This window comes from Adelges cooleyi, unplaced genomic scaffold, assembly GCF_023614345.1.
Source record: "Adelges cooleyi isolate 19-005CV unplaced genomic scaffold, UGA_ACOO_1.1 ACOO_flye_CR_arks_rails_tigmint_CR_PRNA_307, whole genome shotgun sequence".
Taxonomy (NCBI): Eukaryota; Metazoa; Arthropoda; class Insecta; order Hemiptera; family Adelgidae; genus Adelges; species Adelges cooleyi.
The window spans coordinates 2,010,973-2,033,235 of record NW_026095978.1 but is presented as its reverse complement, the minus strand read 5'-3'; the positions used below and the strand labels follow the sequence as shown (position 1 = coordinate 2,033,235).

Genomic DNA, 22,263 nt, shown 5'->3' with positions numbered 1-22,263 from the left:
TAAATTTTCAACAAATCAGTGGTTTTATTTTAGGCCAATGCGATTTATAAATTATTTCAATTTAATGTTAGAAAAGTTGTTGTATATTTTCACAAATCAGTGCACGTGATTTAATAGTGACACCGAGTTCAAAAGTAAACGAATATTGAAAAATACGATTTGAAGTGTTGTTTGTCGAATTCTCGCCTAAGCGTTTACAGGAGAACACAATTTTTTTAGCACAATTTTCATACCTGTTTGCTACACAAATAATATTAAATGAGAAAAAAACGTTATAAACATTACTACTACGTACTAGATGGTATAATAACAAAAACGAGTAAACGTTTTCAAAATTTTACCCAAAAACGTATAGCTGTAATTACAATTGTATGACCAAAGTGTGAGTCTGAGTTTACTGTTTTTCTTATATTTTTCGATAAATATTATTTTGACACCATACGACTGACAATATTCTTTATCATCAACACGATGACTATGATTGGACTCCTCTTACTTAAGATGGATATGTGATTTAATAAAATATATAACCAAAATTTGTATTATTCGTTGTCCTACTTTGATCTACAAAAAAAAAACTTTAAATCGAATTACAGAATTTAAAAAAAAGTAAACGTCCTATTCATAAATACATTACACTGATGTTTCATGTTGTTTGTTAGACCTATCTTCATACTAATTATCAGTTCTTAAATCTTAAAAATGCGCCAAAAATATGTCAACCTTTCTCGCAGTGGGGTGGGGGGTAGTCAACATTTCGGTTTTTCCATGGGCGATTTTGTTGATAGCACATTTTATATTGAAAATGCTAAGGTTATAATAAATTGAAAATATTTTCAAAAAAATATAACATTTCGGCATTTGTGCACACATGAGGATGTCTGAGTACATTCTAACATACAATATGCGCACATAAATATTGTATTATTGTGCGGTTTGACAATCGAACGAAGCAAATACTGTTAATTTTTAAATGTCGATAGTGTTATAAAAAAGTATTTAAACAGCGAAAATTGTAATAAAAATAATTAGGATTAAAGGAAAGATAAACAGAAGAAGTTAAGACGAAAACAATTGCTAATTGTTGTAAATTAATTTTCATAAAAAAGGCATAAAATTGTAAATGTCACATTGCCGGCGATAGTATATTTTATTTAGTAGATATATGAAATAGGTATTGATAAAAGCACTGTGAAGGAAATAATGTACTTAAAATTAGCCTATAATTATTGCATACAACTAGTACGAATCATGTTTTTGAGGAAATTCAATTTAAAGATTAAACCTGCTCCTAAATGTTTAATTTTAATACTTTGCAATTATTATTGCTACCTGATGTCTGTTGTTTTAATTTTAAGCTACTTAGTTAAATCTCAGCCAGACACCAGAATTTTAGGTGATAGCTATTTATGCCTACACCACCTTTACCCAAATGACGGTACTAGTTATTATAAAATTTAAATTATAACTTAATATTATATTAATATAGCGAGCGAGGATGTTATAGAAAATTGGCAAATCAAATTTAACCAGTATGATGATAATAAGGATAGTTTAATCTCTTAGGGGTTTTCAGAAATTATTATTCGAAGTCAATAAGTCAAAAGCGACACAACAATGTTCTGCGTTCATATCGTTGTACAATCAGTTGATATAAATGTTTCCTGGAGATGATCAAATTATATTTAAACAATTTTATAAATTGTAACTACTAATGACAATTTTTAGTTTTTTTGCATTTTTCCATAATTTTGAATTTTTTTACTTATTTCCTTTACCTTTTTTTTATGTATTAAATTACAATACAAAGAGCTTTTTAATAATTTACTGTTCCAACTTTTAGTAAGATACATAAAAAAAATGTAGGTACTACATTTCACAATTTGCCTATAACATATATTTTGTCCCAAGACGTATAAATTTGTATTTGTGTATCGTCAGCCGTAGCAGCTGAATCGCAAAAAAAAAAGATGACTCACGTCATAAGTATACTTTAACAACTGTCAACTAAGGCCACCGTTCGACTGTTTATGATAAATTTCAATATTTTTCATAATTATCGTTACTTTTAGTAGCTAGCATAAAAAAATTATTAAAATATAAACTGCTAAAAGTTGCTCTGTATTTTCGGCAAAATATTTTTTATTTTAAAAAAAAAGTCAAGCGTATAAGTTTGAATTTAAGTTTAAAAAGTCCACTTTTTTTTTGACCCCCAGAAAAACTACTAAACGTTTTCAGCCGTTATATGGCTACATTCGTTTACTTTGACTACTTTTTGTTCATCGATAATGAAAACAAAATAATATATCGTTGTAAAACATACACCTTACAATAATATACAAGTACCTTCAAATTTGCTACTAAAACCTGTGATTCTTGTAGTTTTGGTAATTGGACACTTCAGTTTGTGTAAAAAAAATATTTTCAAAATACAAATAAGCGTATTATCATTAATGTATCACCCTGTTACAGATATAAACATACAACAGGCTTTTGCGAGATTTCGTTGATTAGTGGACTTGTTGGTTCATCTTGACCTAAAATGAGGCCCCTAATTTTTTTAACATGGATATGTCATTGGGCTGGGGGTCAATTGGAAAACCTGTGCGAACGCTGAACATTACCGACTATATATAGATATCGCGTTTTCAATTGTAATTTTGTGTTTATTGAGTTCGGCTAACTTATGGGAACAACTGACGGTAGATTTTTATTCAAACTATTGATGATCAATTGCATTTTTAAATTTAATTAGATTAAATTGTTCAAACAAGGGGTGTTATCGATACATTTTTAATGAACTCCTTGGTATAAAGAATTGAATAACAAAAAATACATTAGACATTTTTACTAGATTACCCAATCAATAAAAAATTGAACAATTTTTGGAAACTCTTATTGGAATTCATTATATGTGATTAAAAATTACAGTCTGACCAATAATATGATATCGCTAGATTAATGTATCAGTTAAATGACTCTGAAAGAAGTTTCTCTTTATCCATGTGTATTAGATTTTTTTATTAAATTATTTTTTACTGAATTCTTGCCTAAGCGTTTACTCGAAAACATAATTCTACTTCATTAAAAAAACACTTGTGTGATTCGATGTGCGTTTAAATTTTACACTGTTTGCACACATGAAATACAGTGCGCGTTTGTGTTAAAAGTATTATACAAAGCCAAAAAACTGTGTCTATTTTTTAGATACCCATGTTAAACTTGCATTTTAATAACGGTGTACGACAAATACTCATGGTCCTTAGAAATTCAAGGCCAACATGACTTGTTGACGACTTGCTTATAGTTATTATAAAACCACCTACGTGAATCATTTTTTATTTTTTACCATACAATGATATTTCAAGGTTATTGTGATTTTTCCGCCCTTGGGTAACAGGATTTAGGGAGCGGTGATTTTGAAATCTCTTATAGCAATCTGTATATTAATTTAGTTATGCTTGTTAAGCGATTTTTTTGGTAAAAGAGAATTTGACTGAACTTTTAAGCTTATAACGTCAATCGAAAGATCCGTAGCCTTATGAAATATTTTTAAAAAAATGAGATTTCTACAATAACCGTAAAGCATTTGAAAGTCTTTAAATCATTTAGTTAGATAAACAGGGTTATTATAATTTTTATACAAATATCCACTGTTGAATTAATATATTAAAATCTTAAAACTGTACAACCACTATTAGTTTTATTTATTCCGTTCAACGGCAGTGTCTAATGAAGCCTTAAAATAATTATTTTACTGTTTTTCATTTTTATGGCGTCTAAATAATTTATGTTATTCTTTAATATAAATTGTCAACTTTGCCAATGATTTCTTCATGACCTTTTTAACACAACCGCGGTTCTAAAAGATCATCAATGTGTTATGGGTTTTTCAGAAACGTTTGAAATATATTCGGTAATACGAGAAAAACCAGTAACATAACATAAAAAAAATATATATAAAATTCTAAAAACATGACCCACAACATAGGCGAAACAGCGCAGGATAAATGTTTCGGATATACTTACCTTGACATATTGGTATAACAGTTTTAAACATTTACTTTTATTATTGAAATGGTTTTTTCCCCCAACCTTGTAGGTACATATTTTTCTACATTTTTAATATTTAGTGTTACGTATCAGCAGTTTATTTAAATATATATGGTGGAGATTGTCCACCATACGCGATTGCTACTCCGGCACAACTTGTTTATCGTGTAATTTGGGTTTCATAATAAACATCAGCGAATATTGTTATTTACATTAATATAATTATGTTTTACTTTCGTACTAAGGTAAAACAAATTGGCGTCGAGGAAAACTCATTATTTCTCACATAGACCATACCTAAGTTTGAATTTTCTACTTGTGTTTTTAGCATTGATTAGATAACTAAGCGAAAACAATTTTTAATTATTAACTTCAATTTGAAACGATTTCTTTGATTCAATTGAGAAAATTGTAAATATTGTATATTATGCTCAGCTACGATGCGGAGCTGAGAAAGTATTGTTTATACACGGTGGGTTTTATCATTTAATTTGTTTTCGTGTACGTTGTAACTCATAATTGTTTTTAACCAATAAGTAATAACTTAAAGTAACTTAATTGGCCAAAAATATTTTATCCTTTCCCCTTTCAAACCGAGAAGTACTAACAAAAATATTACATATTTAAAAATTTTAGTATAAAAAAATTAAATTAAATAAAATATTCTTTAGACAAAACCTATCGAAAATCGTTGGCAATATATGCATATGTTTTGCACGTGAGTAAACAGTTTTACAAGTAAATTTACTAAGTTCTTCTAAAAATAACACCGAGAGAGTGCGTGTATGAAAAATGGCATACAATGCAAATAAAAACGTTCTTGAGTTTCTTTGTTTACTTTAATCGGCAAAACTTGATAGTTACAAATTTAAAAATTGTTTTCAGTCCTGGAGTATATGTCCTTATAGTAGGTACTGCGCTAATTCATACTATTTGAATCACAGTCACCAATCAATAATACAATACTCAAATTACATTATAAAATCTTCATAAGTATCGAATAGTTTCAAAACAGTTTTTATTTCCTAAACTTATAATTTAACATTCTGAATCCGAGTTTATTTTTTTGATAAATTAACATGTATTTGAAAAGTATACTGTTTTTCTGCGTGGCGTCATTCTTTTTCCAATGTCAAGGTGTCCCCCCAACTGAAGAACAGCTTGTAAGTAAACAAGCACTTATTATTAAAAATTAATAATAAGTGCTCGTTCAGCGTTATACAGAGATGGACATTATTGAGAAAATTGTTTACCAAAATATTTATTTAAATCATTTTTTTATTAGAATGACCGATGAATAATTTTTTCGAAAGATTGACTCTGAATATATGCCAAATACAGGCCCGAGCCTACCCAACATTTTTTATATATGGGGCATTCTGAGTCAAATCACGCGGTCATCGGCCTGACCTCCTCAATTTTTTTTTTAAAAACTTCTTTTAGTTTAACATAATTTTTTGGTATTTTTTATCACTAATTTTTGCCCCAAAAATAGAGTTTTTTCAAGTTATTAAAAAAGGAAAAATTTTTTAATTTCAGTTTTTTTATTAAAAAAAGTTTTTCAGTCGAGTCAGCAACCACGAAAGAGCATTTTCATGTCTTGTTGAAGTACCGAATAAATTTAGAGTAGTGGTGGAATTATAATTTAAAAAAGAAAATTACATGGAGCTTCCAGTTACAGCATAAGCCAAGGAGATTAAAAAATTATGAACAATCATGTTTCTGGCTAAAAATGTAGTGTTTATTATCTGGCCAAAAATAACTTAACATAGAGAATTAAACTATTTTGAATTTATCAATTAGTTCTAATTTGAACGTTGAACGTACGACATATCTCTTATCTCATATCAGATAACAACGTAACAGATTAACATTCGAAATGAATCCCTTTGGTAACTTTGGGCGCGTAACAGCGTAACAGCGTAACGCTTTTTTTGGTAACACTTTTTTTCGGTTATTCGCCAGGGTTATGTGCCAGAACCTAAGACATGAAAATGTCAAAAAAAATTTTAAAATTAAAATTTTCTTGGTAAATTTTGATTTTTTGCATATTTTAGGAGTATAAAGTGAAAAATTTTCCTTACGAATAACATTAAAAATAATAGGGAGGGGCATAGTGTGGGCGCAGTGGAGACCTGAGCTGCCACGCGGCATCTGAGGTTAAGCTATGTCCGTTGCTGCTTGATCCAGGATGGGTGACCACCCGGAAAAATTGTCATTATTAAAAAAAAAATAGAAATAAATCTCGGCCTACACTCGTTATTAGTCGAAAAGATTTGATTTAAGTCTCTGATTTTATGATAAAAATGTCAAAAATTTTAAACTGGTCGAAATCGATTTTTTTTAAAAAGTTACGTACAAAACCTCTATTTTTGGGGCAAAAAATAGTGATAAAAAATTCTATTAAATTAAAAGAAGTTTTAAAAAAAAAAATTGAGGTCAGGCCAATGACCGCGTGATTTGACTCAGAATGCCCCATATATAGGGAAAAAAATTAATTATTAATAAGAATAATTATTAATAACTTTGTTTATCAATAGTTTAAAATGGGCCAACCAAAAAAAAATTCCTAGTTACGCGCCTGTGTAAGTGCAAATTTTACTGTTCATCAGAAAACGTGAATTATAATTTTAGTGTAATGGTAACCGTACACGATGGTAATCGACAAAACTGCTCTCTAGGGGTCAATAATAGGTATTACACTCATGCCTTGGTTTTACTCGATAAAATTAAATGTTATCATACTGTTTTCGTACTTAAATCAAAAAATTAAAAAATTTGCACTTACACCATTGTTCCACTGGAGAAGCGATATATTGTTTAAAAAATGTATTTAATGTTCTTACAATCGCCAGTTACTCTTAAAAAAATATTTTTCACTTATACTGAACATACTTTAACACTTATTCTGAAAATTACAGACTATGATTAAAGAAAAAATCGCGTCAAAAGTGGGGGATGATGGCAAAATGGACTTTACTCAATTAAGTAAAGTATTACTCGAAATAGGACAAACAATCGACAAAAATTATGATGCAGAGGATATGGATTTCGGTAATAGATATTAGAAAAATGTTGACAAAACCATTTAATAATCAATTTTGTTCTTTATATAGCTAAAAATTATAAAAAAATTTTAACCAAAAAATCATAACTCTTAAACCAAATAAAAAGTTTAAAAAACGGGTACATTTTGATGATGTACAAAACAAATTATAAAATGTGATAAGTCATTAACCAATATCACTATAAATATATAATGTGAATTGACTTTATTATTCTAAAATTACATTAACATAAAAAACAAATGTTTTGTAATTTTAGCACGATACTATTCTCGATTCCCTTGCTGTTAAATTTGGTTATTTAAATTTATACTATGTACTTTCAGGTTTCCTTTATACAAATGACCAAGTTGAAATCGCCATCCTATCGTACACAACTAAAGGAACACCAAGATTAAATGTAAATAAAAACTATAAAACTATATTACAGATAAAAAGCTCGTTCGTTTATTTGTGTTGAGATATTCGAAATATTCAAACTTTTAATTCTCCCATTTAAAATAGGGTTAACACTTATAACTCTAAAAAGTATAGGTTTTTATTATTAGTATAAAAATTCTTAGCTTCTCGAATTATAACGTTTTTTTTCTCAAACCATAAAATGATTTTGTTACTGATTTCTTACATAAAAAACTAAATAAATATAAGAAGCTTACAAAAAGATTTCTTCCATTGTTTTAAACAGAAATGAAAAATTAAAATGCTGGGTACGCTTCAAAAAGTTCCGCGGGGAGGGGGTTTTCACCAAAGGTTTGTTCATAGTTTAACGTTTTGGTTCGCTAAAGCAGGATTAGTTTTTGAGTTAATTATAAAATACATTTTAAAATTAAATTCTTATTCTATAAATTATAGAGATTGGTTAGTGACATAGTCGAGCAAATTATGAAGCAAGATGACTACGTAAAGTTTGATAAAATAAAAGCCATATGTGCCAAAGTAGCTAAGGAAGCTGACATAACAACCACAGACTTCGCCAGTATGGATGTGTTTGAAAGGCTAGAATTACAATCAAGTAATTAAAAATGTATAAAAATATTCAATAAATATGTTGAGTAAAATGATCAAAAACCATTGAAAAGATATCATCATTAACAATTAAGTGTAATAACTATAAAAAAGTATTTTTTTTTAAACTAAGAGTTAGTAATAAATAAAACCTAATAAATAATTGAAAAAATTGGGACCTTATTTTTATTACATTACTATTCTAAAAACTACTATTATTTTAAATATTGATACTAAATATTGATGTTTTTCTAGTATACCACATAGTTATTCTCAACTCATTTGAATTCGTTTATTTAAAAAATATATAATATTTTGTACTTTCAGACCGTATGTTTGGGAAGGATGAAGTTATGACCTATGCCCTAGCGTTTGCTGCTACAAAAGAACCTGGAATACGTGTAAATATAAACCATAATACTATATTACAGATAAAAGGCTTGTTAGGTTGGTTTTGTGAGATATTCAAAATATTCAAACTTTCAAAAAAGTTAAACATCTGCCATTTTTTCTTTTCTGGATTCGATAGATATTGTCTTTCTCTTAAACCTAAAAAATATGTACGTACTTCCCAATACTAAAACAGTAGGATTTTCATAGTAAATGATTTTTCCACTCATTATTTACATATAAAAAGGTATTTAATAGAAGAACCATTTTCGAACGAATTTTTCCAATTATTGATACAGTAAGAGAGAATTTAAATATAATATCTTCTCCCATTTTTTACAAAATATGAAATCAATACGTTAACTACTATAAAATTGATGTTTTTTTTTTGCATATAAAAACTTATTTTGTGTGTTGTAGATAGCAGTTTTTATTTCGCTAAAGAGAAATCAGTTTTATTTGTAACTTGTAATACACTATTTAATTTCTAATTAATACTCTTATAATAATAGGCAATAATAAAAAAAGAGATCCAGCGTCGTGATGGTTGTCTATTCAAATATTATGAAGACATTATAGCAATATGCATGGAAGTAAAAGCTAAAGCGCATGTACCCATGGAAATACCCACATATGAGCAATTCATAGAGACATGGAAAAGTAATATAACAATAGAGTAGTATTCAATAAATGTGTCGAGTAAAACGTTCAAAAACTATTGCAAAAACATTATGATAATAAAATTTGTCATTTTTTTTTTTTAACTTAATATTAAAACTCGAAAATAACTAACAAATTAAAAAACTTTTTTGATGTACAAAAAAAGAATTAGCGTGAGATACGTGATATTACATTATTCAACTCGTACGATTATTTGAAACAAAGACGTTTTTTTTAGTGTAACATTGTTATTTTCAACTCAATTGGCCTGATATGTTTGTTTACATAATGTATAATAATTCATATTTTATACTTTCAGATGGAGAATTCACAGCTAAAACAGCTGAAAAACTCATCATTCGAAATTTTTTTTTTTAGTTGTTAACTGTTCTCGAATTACTGCATGTATGTAATATTTCACATATTCACATACAAATGTAAATTTGATTGATTAATATACTATTTTGCTCTTATATTTCGTTACTATTTATTGTATTATTACCGAATCCCAGCAGATCAGTCCACGGTTCAAACCCGTAAACAAAACCAGTGACTTTGTTTTGTAACCAGTCACTTTTTATACTGTAAAAATAATATTTAAACATTAATACCAATTCAAGTAACATTTCGAATTTGTAAGCTTCGTGAAATTTTTAAACACACTTTTGTTATGCTAATTTCTAATTAAGTCCAATAGTCTGTGTATTTGAAGAAAACCAAAAACCATAAAAGGAAATATCGCATCAATGAAATTAAGAACCTCTTAAGCTCTACATAGAATCTTAAGTACACATTGCTTATTACAATCTAGCTTTTCTTAAAACGAAAACACTCTAAGTAAAATTCAAACAAATTTTCCCAAGTTTTTGCCATTTTCATGAAATTTTGTCCATATTATTTTGTTGGTATGCAATTTAAGTGACACTATTTCAAAATAAACCAATAGACTTTTTTGGTAAAAATTATCATTATCAATAGCAGTAAACATGTAAATTTAAAATTATATTATTGTATACAATGAAAAGACTAAGACTTTACAATTTGACATTTTCATATCTTTGCTCTGGCACATAACTGAAAAAATTATAACGAAAAAAGCGTTACCCAAAAAGAAATGGGGATGAAGAAGAGGTTAGGGGTGGGAATTAACTGTGGCAAATAACCGAAAAGCAAAACGAAAAAATTGTTCCAAAAATAAGCGTTACGCTGTTATCTGATATGAGATAAAAGATATGTTGTACGTTCAACGTTCAAATTAGAACTAAATAATAAATTCAAAGTAGTTTAATTCTCGATGTTAAGTTACTTTTGACCAGATAATAAACCCTACAATTTTAGCCACAAACTTGACGTTTTAATATACTAGCTTGTTACCGCTTGTTAATATACTATATCATTTTCTATAATTCCACCACTACTCTAAATTTATTCGGTACTTCAACGAGACATAAAAGTGCTCTTTCGTGGTTGCAGACTCGGCTTTGTACATTTTTTTGTAATTTTGGGTTGGGTTTCCGTTAACTATATAAAAAATATTCATCATTTTTGCTGAGAGCTATTACTGAGACAAAGGATATAGTATAAGCATTTATTTGTAAATACAGAACCTCAATTTAATACTTTCTAACTTTACTGGTTTATACTGTGCTTGGTATGGACTGTACTGACTTGAAAATACAAACTACCGATTTGCATCGAAGCGTTTTTTCGAAAGTGATTTTATCACTTTCAGATTTAAAAATTCTTGTAAACCTGTGACCTCCCCGTCCCCACTATGCCTCAACCTTACTGTACTGGTTTTTTTTTTGCAAAAACGTAGTGGACCAACTAACACATATATAATGTCTTGTTATATTTAGTTGGGATGGTGACGATTCATGTTACAAAACAAAATGCAACTAAAAACCTTTTCATAGATCCATAAAATGTAAAGGTTGGGGTAGTGAAACGAGTTTTCCCATTTAAATATATTGGGAAATCGCCGGTTTTACTGCCCCACCCTGTATATTAATTTATGTTATTTCTAAAGAAAAATTGAGTTTCTAACATTTAAATAAAATTAAATCGTATACTGGTACTGTGATGGAGAATAACGAGATAACAACAGTGGTTTTGTCGTGTCAGAACCATTAAGTGTCTTAATAAGTACACGGATCGGTTTTTTCCCAACAAATCGTGTATCTACTATAATCAGTAACACGATTTAATCGTCTGTGATATCATGTAATAAACATAATATTATGATACCGACCACTGGTCCTAACCTAACCTAACACGGGTCAACGTTACCAACCGACAGTTTTTAGCGTCTCTTCGTTTCTCACATCTGGTACACCGTGTTTGTAATTGGTCCAGTATTAAAAAAGTTACAGTGTATACAGATAAAAAAAAGCTCACATCAGAATAAAACCAATACCTTCGCCGCTCTGCATCAAAGCTAACACATTTTTCTGAATTTTTAAGTAAAAGGCTTCAAATTATATGTTTTTGGGGTCGGTGATTACGAATTCAATATCAGTTTTTAAATTTACTTAGCTAAAAAAAATTGAATTTGTGTAAACTTAAAGTCAAAAGTGGTACTTGAGCACAAAACTTAAAAGTATCATTCTGCATAAGTATACATAAAATTGTTTTAATGATTTGATACATTTTTTTAAGATTTTTATTTCTACATCAATAACGGTTACAGGCTCTATTTTTGTACAATAACATATGTTTCTATTCCAAAGTATTCTACAAAACGTGTTGTGCAGTACATAATATATACAATAAACTAAAAAAAAAAATGTTTATAAACTTAGTTTAGAATCATTTTTTTTCTCAATTTTTACACTTTTTCGACCCAGTGTGTCCTTTTATGCATTATGAGATGACCCGGTTGTGAGAAAGCCTTTAGGCATACTTTACACTGAAAAGATCTCTCACCAGTGTGAGTCATTCTATGTTTGTTAAGATAACTAGATACTGAAAACGCCTTGAAACATAATTCACAATTGAAAGGCTTCTCGCCCGCATGTGTCCGTTTGTGCAGTTTAAGATTTTCATGTTGTGAAAATGTCTCCAAGCATATTTCACACTGAAAAGGCCTCTCGCCCGTGTGTGACCTTTTGTGCGTTTTAAGATATCCAGAATATGAAAATGTCTCCAAACATATTTCACACTGAAAAGGCCTCTCGCCCGTGTGGGTCCTTTTGTGTGTTTTAAGATTTCCAGACTGTGAGAATGTCTTTAAGCATACTTCACACTGAAAAGGCTTCTCGCCCGTGTGTGTTCTATTGTGCATTTTTAGACTTCCATACTGTGAAAATTTCTTCAAGCATACTGAACATTGCAAAGGTGTATAGCCCGTGTGCGTTTTGAGATTACCAGATTGTGAGAGTGCTGCTTGTTGTGAGAACACTTCGCATTGAAATAGGTTTTCATGTTTTTTGGGTTGTGCGAATGTTCTTGAGCATAAGGTACGTTGAATTAGTTTCTCGTTAGACATTATCAGTTCTTCCTGCGTGGATGGCTCTTCTTCAGTAAAAAATCGGTCATGTTTTATTGTATTGAATGTATCGCTAAAACAACATAATTTACAATTTATTATGGTAGTGAATTGTGTATGTTTAAACTTAAAGTTTGAAGTTTAAAACAAAATAAAAAACATAATTTTTTTAAGAAAATAAAACAAAATATTTTTTTTAAAAATCACACACGAGTCAGAATCTTTGGAGTTGAAAATATACATCACAACTGTACTCATAGTGATCATTGTTTAATAATTTTTATTTTTATAGGTATACAAAATAACCAATACTTAATGCATTTCATATTAAAAGTCTTGTGATGATATTTTTTTGGGGGTATTTTGATGATTGAATGTACGACACCACAAGGATATTTTTAACTATGAAAATTCAAATAGTAGTAATTATTTTTAACCTATTCATGTACATTTTTATTAATAGCTAATTACATTTGGATCGGTTTTATTTCTTATATGTGAACCTACTAATGAATAAAGTAATATGATTTTTATAAAATGTACACAAACGGTACTTTTATGCAGTTAAGGGCCAAAAAAAAATATTGTGTAGCTTATTAATACACTATAATTACGTTTTGGTATCATATGATACCTACAAGAGCAATGATGAGCAACAATTTGTTTCTGCTGGGTTTCTATTAGATTTGGCTGGTTGACCCTTTCGAATGAGATAAAAGAAGAAGAAGATGTAAAGATAACCAAGGTGTGCGTGGAATATACAATATGTATATGGCCGACCTCAGTGAATAGATAGAAGATAAGAGGTGTAATATTAAATTTAAAAAAAAATTACTTACCCAGTAAATAGCGGTTCTGGAACTAAAAATACCAAGTCAGAACTATTCACGGCTTCAGTGTTTTCAATCTTAATATTTTTTGCATCGAAGTTTGATTCGACAAAACTTAAACAAAACAAAAATTTAGTTAGTGATCATACATGTTACATAACCGTATCCTCAATTTCTTAAGACCTTAAGGTAGACAAGCATATTGTGAATAGAATAAATAAACAATAATTAAATAAAAATAATAATAATAAATAAACAATAATATACAACAATATATAATAAACAATAAGTATATGGGAAAATATCGGATTCTGTCTAAAGAACACACAGTTTCTCTTAAAACTAATGGACACAATTAAGTATACGGAAAGTTTACCTTTTAAATGGTTAAACAAATTAAGGTAATAATTTCACTATCAAAATTATGGACTCACTCAGTATAATGAAGGTCCAAAAATTCTTCTTTTACAACTGATAAATCTTCATTTTCTTCTGTTTTTATCTCAGATTTGAAAAAATGATCTTTATCGACTTCGCCGACTTCCAATTTAATTGCGGATTTTCTAACAACAACAAAATAATACGTTGTGTAAATAATACATGTCTCCCAGAATATGTGTTAATGGAGTCAGTTATTATTTCTTAACTTCTAAGATAAATATAGACAAGTAAGTTGTAATTACGATTTACTTATTAAATGAGAAGTAAGTATGTATGTAAAAAATATGTAGTACTTAAATCTTAAACTTATTTATCATAGTAGTTTATAAAACTGTATGCACAGAATAATACAATTATTGCAATCGTATTATAATAATAATAATTATAATTATTCATTTAATCATAGATAAAGTAGTACATTGAAAGCGAAAATTAATTTAAATTGTAATGTCACCATAATTTTTTATATAAAACTAACGCATACACAATGTGACACCATAGTAAGTTTCAATACAAAACAAAATTATTTACATAATATTTCAATCTATGAATGCTTTAAGACATTCATAAATTCAATTTTGTTTATCTTTTAAATTTTAATAATTTTATATTTCTTATTTAGCATTTTTAAAACTTTTAAAATTAAAACTATTATTTTATGATTAGGTCTTAAAATATCAAAATATACCCAAAAATCTATTATCGGCTCTTTTTTTTACTTAACATACACATAGTTCATGTTGATAAAATCTAGTCTCATAGTAGTAGATTTAAACTACATTTATTATAGCATAACCACTTGGTTTTCACTTATTTTTCACTAAACTAAAATCTTTATAATCGTACCAGTGGTGATATTTAAATCAGCAGTAAATTTAGACTGGTTACTGTCAGTAAAAGTAACAAATGTAATAATAATTCTATTATCCGTCAATTAAGTTATATTATTTGCAAGTCCTCTATTGGGTAATGTTATGTACCTATACTACTGTGTATAATAACTAGTTATTGTATTTTCTATTAAAGCCCAATATAATTAATATAACAATTGATACAATAATTAATTTATTCTCTAATACTATAACATATTTTCGATTTCATATCGTAGCTCATACAATCAAGCAATATATTAGTCAATTGTATCATATTTTCAGCAATGTTTTGTATATTATTAAAAATATATATATATAGATTTTATAAAACTGTATTGCTGCGTTATAAAATATTATAAAACTGTTACCTGAATAGTTGTGGGCATGATTCATCTTGGTAGATTTCTTTTTTTATTTCAAAAAATTCTAAGCCAAAAAAACATATTTTAAAAAAATCATTATATTTCTTTATCATTTTATAAATATTTTTACATTTATTGATTTTTTAAATATTCTTACCGACAACGTCTGTTCTTTTTCCGTCCATGATTAATAAAATATGTTTTGGTAAATGCTTAATAGATACAAATAATAATATAATTTTAAAAAACCTGGTATAGTGTTCGATACGAAGTAAGCATAAAATGCAAGTATGAACGATTTAGGTATGCACAGAAAGAAAACAACAGACCGATCTATATGTTATAGTTGATCAAAACAAAATATAAAAATGGTTTCGTACGATTGCGGCTGTTTAAATAGAGTTTCTGTACTTGATATTGTATCTTTTAGGTGTTATTTTACTTTAACAATAATAGTTGTTTTTAATGTTTAACTATTATATCACGAATGGGAAAAAAACAGATTATGTAAAATTTGTTCAAAACAAACTGTGTGATATTGCGCAAAATTCTAAATAAAAAATTTTAATTATTTTCCGAGAAAATTAGTGCCCTATATTAAATGGATTATTGTTTTTAAAAACCAGAAAAACATTTGTGGAACATGAAAGTAAATAAAATACTTTTCACCACAAAAAGTTACACTTTTCAATAAAGACACCTTACACAAGTCTATATATGTATTTCAATGTAATAATCACCATCCAAAAAAGGCTATGCTTTTTCAAATAGAAAGCTACGGTTTCCTTGATAATTTTCCAAACCTCGGTATGAAAATAATAATTCCAAATACATTTAAGTATTCTTATCTAAAAATTTATTATACTAAAGAATACCTCTAAAAATTATTTTTCGGAAAGCGATTAACGCCACTATTATTATTGGGTCATTTTTATCGATTATGAAGAATGTTTGCAATTTTTAACACACAAACACTGTGAAAAACAATACCCTGTTAGTTCCACATCAGAGCAAAAACTAATGCACTTGTGCAAATATCAATGTTTGATCGCAAAAAAAAACACTTTCAGTTGACGTTCTAAGAAAACTAGAATATTTTATTTGACCAAACGACAGAACTTGGAGAATTCCTTCAACAAGGAAATAGTACAGTATAATGCTATTGTTATTGCAGAACTAGAAAGATACTTGGAAACAATTTGCGGAGATAACAATTTTTTCAACATTAAATATAATCTTTGTGAACATCCTATATAGTTGAATTCTAAAAAAACTAAAATGTAAAAAAATAATGACCTAAAAACAAAAATATATTCCATGTTATTCAGTGCAAAATGCTCACCTTAAAAGAGGAATCATTTTCAGTCTTTTTCAGGCCCTAACTCTTCTCTTATCACTAATATCTTATCATTTATTTCTTATCTCTTGTTTCTAATTATGTATCTCTAATCTCTTATCATTTAGCCCATATCTCTTATTATTTCTCTCTAATCTCTCCTTATTTATCTCTTACCAATTATCCCTTTTCTTTTATCTCTAATCAATTATGTCTTAGCATTTATCTTTTATCACTTATCCTTTATCTCCGGTCTCTAATCATTTTTGTCTTATCATTTTTTGAGTTAGGGGCCGAAAGGGACTGAAAATAATGTGACTCCTCTTTTAAGGTCAGCTTTTTGCACTAAATAACAGGGCATCTTTTTTTTTTTTTAAGTCATTATTTTTTTACTTAACTGTCGTAATCTTCAATTTTTGACTTATCGAAAAAATGGAAAACGGAGGGTTTATTTGGAGGTCCCCCAGATGTCCAATCACCTATTACTTACCTTTCATGCTGGAACACCCTGTATAGTGGACATATAGTTTTTAGAATATGCAAAAATCCTTCGTTTTCAATTGTTTTAAACGATACATTATCCTAACAAATTTAGTAATTTCTTTTGTTCGTTTTATTTTGTAAAGTTAAAATATCTAAAATAATATAATTTTCAACGTTATAATATGTATAACATAACAATATTTTTTGGGTTATGTTATCCAAGTAACATACGAGGGGCTGGGTGCAAGAAAGTCATTTTCACGGAAAATTTTATTTCGAAAACTAAGCATTAAGGAAATAACATAATATTTAAAATTAAAAGTAATAAAACGTAAAATTTGTATTTGTAATTTTATTTGTATACTTTTAATTATTATTATTTATTTGTTTATTTAATATTATGTTCATATTATTCAAAAGTTATGAATAAATTAATAAAATTCAAGTTCTTTAATCATTTTAATTGAAATAGAATAGGTAATTACTGTTTGATGCAAGAAGGGCATTTTCGTGATTAAATATCTCTTTTATTTAAAACTTAGTGGACACAGAAAAAAAAACATAATTATTTTCTTTAAGATTCGATCTTTCATATGACACAAATTGTATAACCATGTGAGCAGATCCAAAAGAGTGTCATACATTTGAAACTTTAACTTAGTTTATCTCAAAATACGTTTTTCTAGAAAATGCCCTTCTTGCACCCAGCCCCTCATATCATTTTAGTATTTTTATTATTGACTTATTTACATTATATAAATTAAAAAATGTAATTACCTTCAATTTGTTGTTTTTGAGACACTGTAGCTGTACTATTAACGTCATATCCGGTTAGGTAAAACATCGATTTTTTTATGTACTGAGTTATTTTAAAGAAATATACAATTTAATGAATTAACACATGCTTGCAAGAAAATGGATTTTTTTTTTACTGAGATGAAGCTTAATTGTAAATTTTATACAAATACCCATATTGTACCTATTTATGTAATCCAGATTTAGCCAATTTTAATAAAATAATAACTAAAAAATATATAGTCACAAAAGCAACTTTTTTTATAGCAGTCTTGACTTTCGTGTAAATGTGTAAAGTAATGACAAACAAAACTATTTACTTATTCCTTTAAAACTATGAAAATAGCTGAGGCTCTAGCCGTACTAGTGTTATTAAATTAATCTAATATAATCATATCATTAAAATGAGGTAATATTGTTTAACTATTTGATCCTTTTTAGGTGATCTTCCTTGTTACAAATATTTTTTTTTTAATTTAAATTAATTGTGTTATTTTTATGGACAAATCAATAAATAAATTCGATACTAGGTTAAAAACAAAATAATCTTCCTCTGTGCCCCTAGAGGACCGAACTTAAGTCTACACCCGGTCAATGATAATTATTAATAGAAAAAAAATGATTGAGTAGGAAAGCAAAAAGCTGGAATCGTCTTAATAGTTGCAATGTGAACGTAAGCAATAAAAATAAAATGTAATTAATTATCAACTATTGTAAACAAAAAAAAGTTTTTTTCTGTCAAATGACTATCTTACTCACATCGAATATTATGAAAATACTACATCATGCACGTTCGATCCATTTTTTTGCTTTTATACCTACATCATCGTCAGGCTAGGATCCACCGGTTTTTTGAGTTTCTCATCGCTCATCTTGAACCTCGTGGGTCACCCAACCGTGATAAGAGTACTTTATCAGTGATTAGAGAAGCTTATCGGTGTAGATAACGCGTTATCTTAGTGATAAGAAGTCATTTTAGTCACAGATTATATGAAAACAGATTGTTCACTCTCGATGTAAACAAAAAATGAGCTGATAAGCACTCCGCCGAAACCAGTGTGACCATGTCAGCCGGAACTAAATTATCGAACTTGTATTTACCACAAATTATATGATTATTTCATATAATCTCATATAATTTCATATAATCACAAATTATATGATTATTTCATATAATCTGTGTATTTATCATATTAAATGTTAAAAAAATAATAAATGTTATATCGGTAATAATATTGATCCCGTCGATAACACTCTATCATTATCTCAAAGACATTTCATTACTAACACTGATATATATATATCAGTGTTGGAAAGATTGCATTTATTGGATTTCATTCCTTTTTAGAGGAATGCAATCATGAATGTATTACATTTAGTTTTAAGGAATGAGGAATGGGAATTAATTAACCTTATGTCGGAATGTGAATGAATTCTAAAAAAAGAAACACTTCATGGCAATTTAGTAATTTTTAATTGACTGTAATTTACTAATTTATATTTAATTTATGATATATTTTATACATTTTTTCATAGCAAATGAACAGATTGATGAACAATAAATAATCAATTACTAACATTTTTTAAACAGTTTTAAGGGAATTAATTTTCTGAAAAAACGAATGTCTTACATCAGATGAATCACCTGTAGTTTATACAAGGTGATCTTTTGGTTGACATTATTATTCTGACCAAAAAAAATTAAAATTATTAAAACATATTTTTATATTTAAATTTGTTTTCATTCATAATACTTAAAATAGCATCTAAGTCTTTTATACAGTTTGCATTTTCAGAATAATGGAAATGGTTCTGGCAAAACATTTTTTTTAAACGACCAAAAATGGACTGGTGTCGGATTTATATTACTCCCATTTCCCACCTCCTAGGATGGTTACAAGTTTTTTTTGTTTTTAAGCCATCATTTTGGGACCTTTAAGTTGAAAATTTGTCAGTTGTTAGAACTCATATGTATCCGTAACATGTTAAACGGAAAACAATTCGGCACTTTAGTTTTTTATACTATTTTACTAACAATTATACTATTTTATTTATGTGAACTTTGTGATTTATTAATTTTTACTATATATTTCATGTTCATTATTTTTTATTTATTTTAACCTATTAGCAGGCGCGTATGCGCATTTTGTACGCCAAATATACTTTTAAAGGCACGACTTTTATCTGAGTAGCCTATAGAATTAGAGTAAATAAAAAATTGGTTATATTAAAACACGTATAACTAGGTATATAAATATGCAATACTTTTATTTGTTTAATACTTTTTTATAATAATTTGTATTATTTTATTTATAATTATTTTTTGTTTATTATTTTTGAATTGATATTATTTTTACAATAACAATGTAATTAAATACTGCGTGTCAATACTATTCATAGTTGATTAATGCTCTGTCAGTTGTCATGCCCTATGGTGGACAGCTTACTATTTCTCTATGTTAGAAATAATTAAAATTGTATATTAATAAGTATGGATATGTTATGTTTATTGTTTATAACGCATTATATTTTTACTTATTGGGAATTTTAAAATGTCTTATTATTAAATGTATTATTATTTATTAACTGTAATTTATTATTGAAATTAAAATTATTGCCCTTGGATAAGTCATACTATATAGTGCGTAAGATAATATAAAACAACTGTAATTGTAAGAATAATATTATTAAATTATTATTATTATCATTATGGTTATTAATATTTATAAAATGTTTGGTAAATACAAGAGAAACATTCTGTTTAACTCAATTATTTAACAAATGCGAAAGCCCGCGAACACGTTTAAAAACAAATTCCCTTCAGTCGGTCATACTGATTTTGGCGGGCCAATCATAGAGCCTTATTTGCAATCCTATTGTTAAAGGCCCGAGTGAACAATCTGTTTTCATATAATCTGTGTTTTAGTCAAGGTGGATTTATAAATCCACCTTGATTTTAGTGATAATATTTTATGAAAACAAACGGTCTTCTCTTATCAGTGATAACAATAGGAGGAGAAGTGATAACAGGAGGACATACGGCCAAAACATAATACTCATTGCCTATACTAGTTACACTTAGTTATTTAGTATATAACTGCTTAATAAATGGGGGTATATTTCCTATTAGGCATAAAAGTCCGCATTACACTCGTTTTAATAAATAACAACAGTGTAAATACAGTTAAAAACTATAAACGTAGAATGTTAGAGGGATATCTATAATTATATTATTGTAAAAGTTGTGCGAAAAATATCGATATTATTACACGAGGCTAATGTCCTAAGTATAAAGGGGTGAAAAGTCGGACGATTTATAGCTATAGAAAGTAACAGCGTTTATAAATTAGGCTAAGAAGATATTTCACATATAAAAAACACACAGGTGTTTTTTTAATACGCTTTCTGGGTGGCTTTATAATTTTTTTTAAAAATTGGGATTAAAATTTAAGTATAGTAAGTACCGTTAAGGTAATAATTTAAAGGAACAAAAAGCGCTATTTATAAGCGACAAAGGATAGGCAATATTTGACAAAAAATTAATCTAGTAGCCATTTTTAATATGCCGGCTAATATTAATGTGAAAAAATATAGGTAAGTTTTCCTAGTTATAATAATTAAAAGTTATTTTTCTCCAAGTTATGCCGAAAGTTTTATAAAAAATGATTTTTGTGAAGTCTAGCCTCTTTTACTGGCTTAGGTGTCTAATGGACGGATTTCAATTTTTTGGTTTATGTGAAGTTTACTATTTTTTCTATGAGGACTAAAAGGCCGATTTTTGTATTAGCAATTAGAAAACTAGTTAGATTTATTAGGAAAAACTATAAGGAAGTTAAAATATATATGCTTACAAAAATTGGTTTCAAAACAAAAATAAAAAATCAACCTTCTAACATTCCATAGAGGAGATGTTAAACTATTTAATAATAACAAATTGTTAAAATCGGTTCGGTAGACACTTCAGAAAGTGACTTTGCGTTTCAGTCTTTGTTTGTAAACAAATTTGACGCTTTCCGTTCCTCTTAATAATATGTCTTTAGCTATCCTTTCATAACAATTCGATATTATTACACTTTTGAGTGGTTCCTAGTAGTGGTAATAAAATAGTAAATATAGAAAAATGTTGAAGTTCAAAATGTCTAAATCGGGACCTGCGTCGAATAATCACAATAAATTCTACAATATTATTTACTTGTATTAAATTATTAATACACGATAAATCGATTTCTTTGTATGCTCACTTGTTTTTTAAATCACAAAATTGAAATTGTTCAGGAGAGCAAAATAAATATGTTTTACTTTTAATAACATTGTACGTCAAAGTATTCACTGTAAACGTCGGTATCACAAGAAAATAAATTAACTTGAGATTTAAAGAACTATTGTAAAAAATACAAATAAAGCGCGTTCAATTTTCAATCAATAATTGGTATCAAAAAATGTAGAATATTTTAGTAGCCCTGTTGTAGTGAGCGCGTTGTCCG

General features: G+C 27.8%; 2 protein-coding genes across 2 annotated transcripts; one reads left to right on the top strand and one right to left on the bottom strand.

The window, feature by feature from the left end:
• The first annotated feature begins 4,934 nt into the window (after nt 1-4,934).
• Nucleotides 4,935-9,646, top strand: LOC126839682 (uncharacterized). The gene is made up of 7 exons (XM_050575090.1): nt 4,935-5,216; nt 6,975-7,107; nt 7,445-7,518; nt 7,971-8,130; nt 8,451-8,524; nt 9,026-9,173; nt 9,493-9,646. The coding sequence occupies exons 1-7, from the start codon at nt 5,133-5,135 to the stop codon at nt 9,549-9,551; spliced, it is 732 nt and encodes a 243-aa protein (XP_050431047.1). The 5' UTR covers nt 4,935-5,132; the 3' UTR covers nt 9,552-9,646.
• Nucleotides 9,647-11,865: 2,219 nt separating this feature from the next.
• Nucleotides 11,866-22,137, bottom strand: LOC126839613 (zinc finger protein 583-like). Its single transcript, XM_050575007.1, has 4 exons — nt 22,021-22,137; nt 13,925-14,053; nt 13,500-13,604; nt 11,866-12,733 (listed from the first exon to the last, which is right to left on the bottom strand). The coding sequence occupies exon 4, from the start codon at nt 12,658-12,660 to the stop codon at nt 12,001-12,003; it is 660 nt and encodes a 219-aa protein (XP_050430964.1). The 5' UTR covers nt 12,661-12,733; nt 13,500-13,604; nt 13,925-14,053; nt 22,021-22,137; the 3' UTR covers nt 11,866-12,000.
• Nucleotides 22,138-22,263: the final 126 nt, after the last annotated feature.

What these genes read in the sequence shown, in the direction of transcription:
- LOC126839613 (XM_050575007.1), bottom strand. Translation starts at nt 12,660, where the DNA reads ATGTCTAACGAGAAACTAATTCAACGTACCTTATGCTCAAGAACATTC.
- LOC126839682 (XM_050575090.1), top strand. Translation starts at nt 5,133, where the DNA reads ATGTATTTGAAAAGTATACTGTTTTTCTGCGTGGCGTCATTCTTTTTC. An exon ending in TGCAGAGGATATGGATTTCG is followed by an intron (nt 7,108 to 7,444) that starts GTAATAGATATT and finishes ATGTACTTTCAG; the next exon opens with GTTTCCTTTATACAAATGAC. An exon ending in ATTCATAGAGACATGGAAAA is followed by an intron (nt 9,174 to 9,492) that starts GTAATATAACAA and finishes TTATACTTTCAG; the next exon opens with ATGGAGAATTCACAGCTAAA.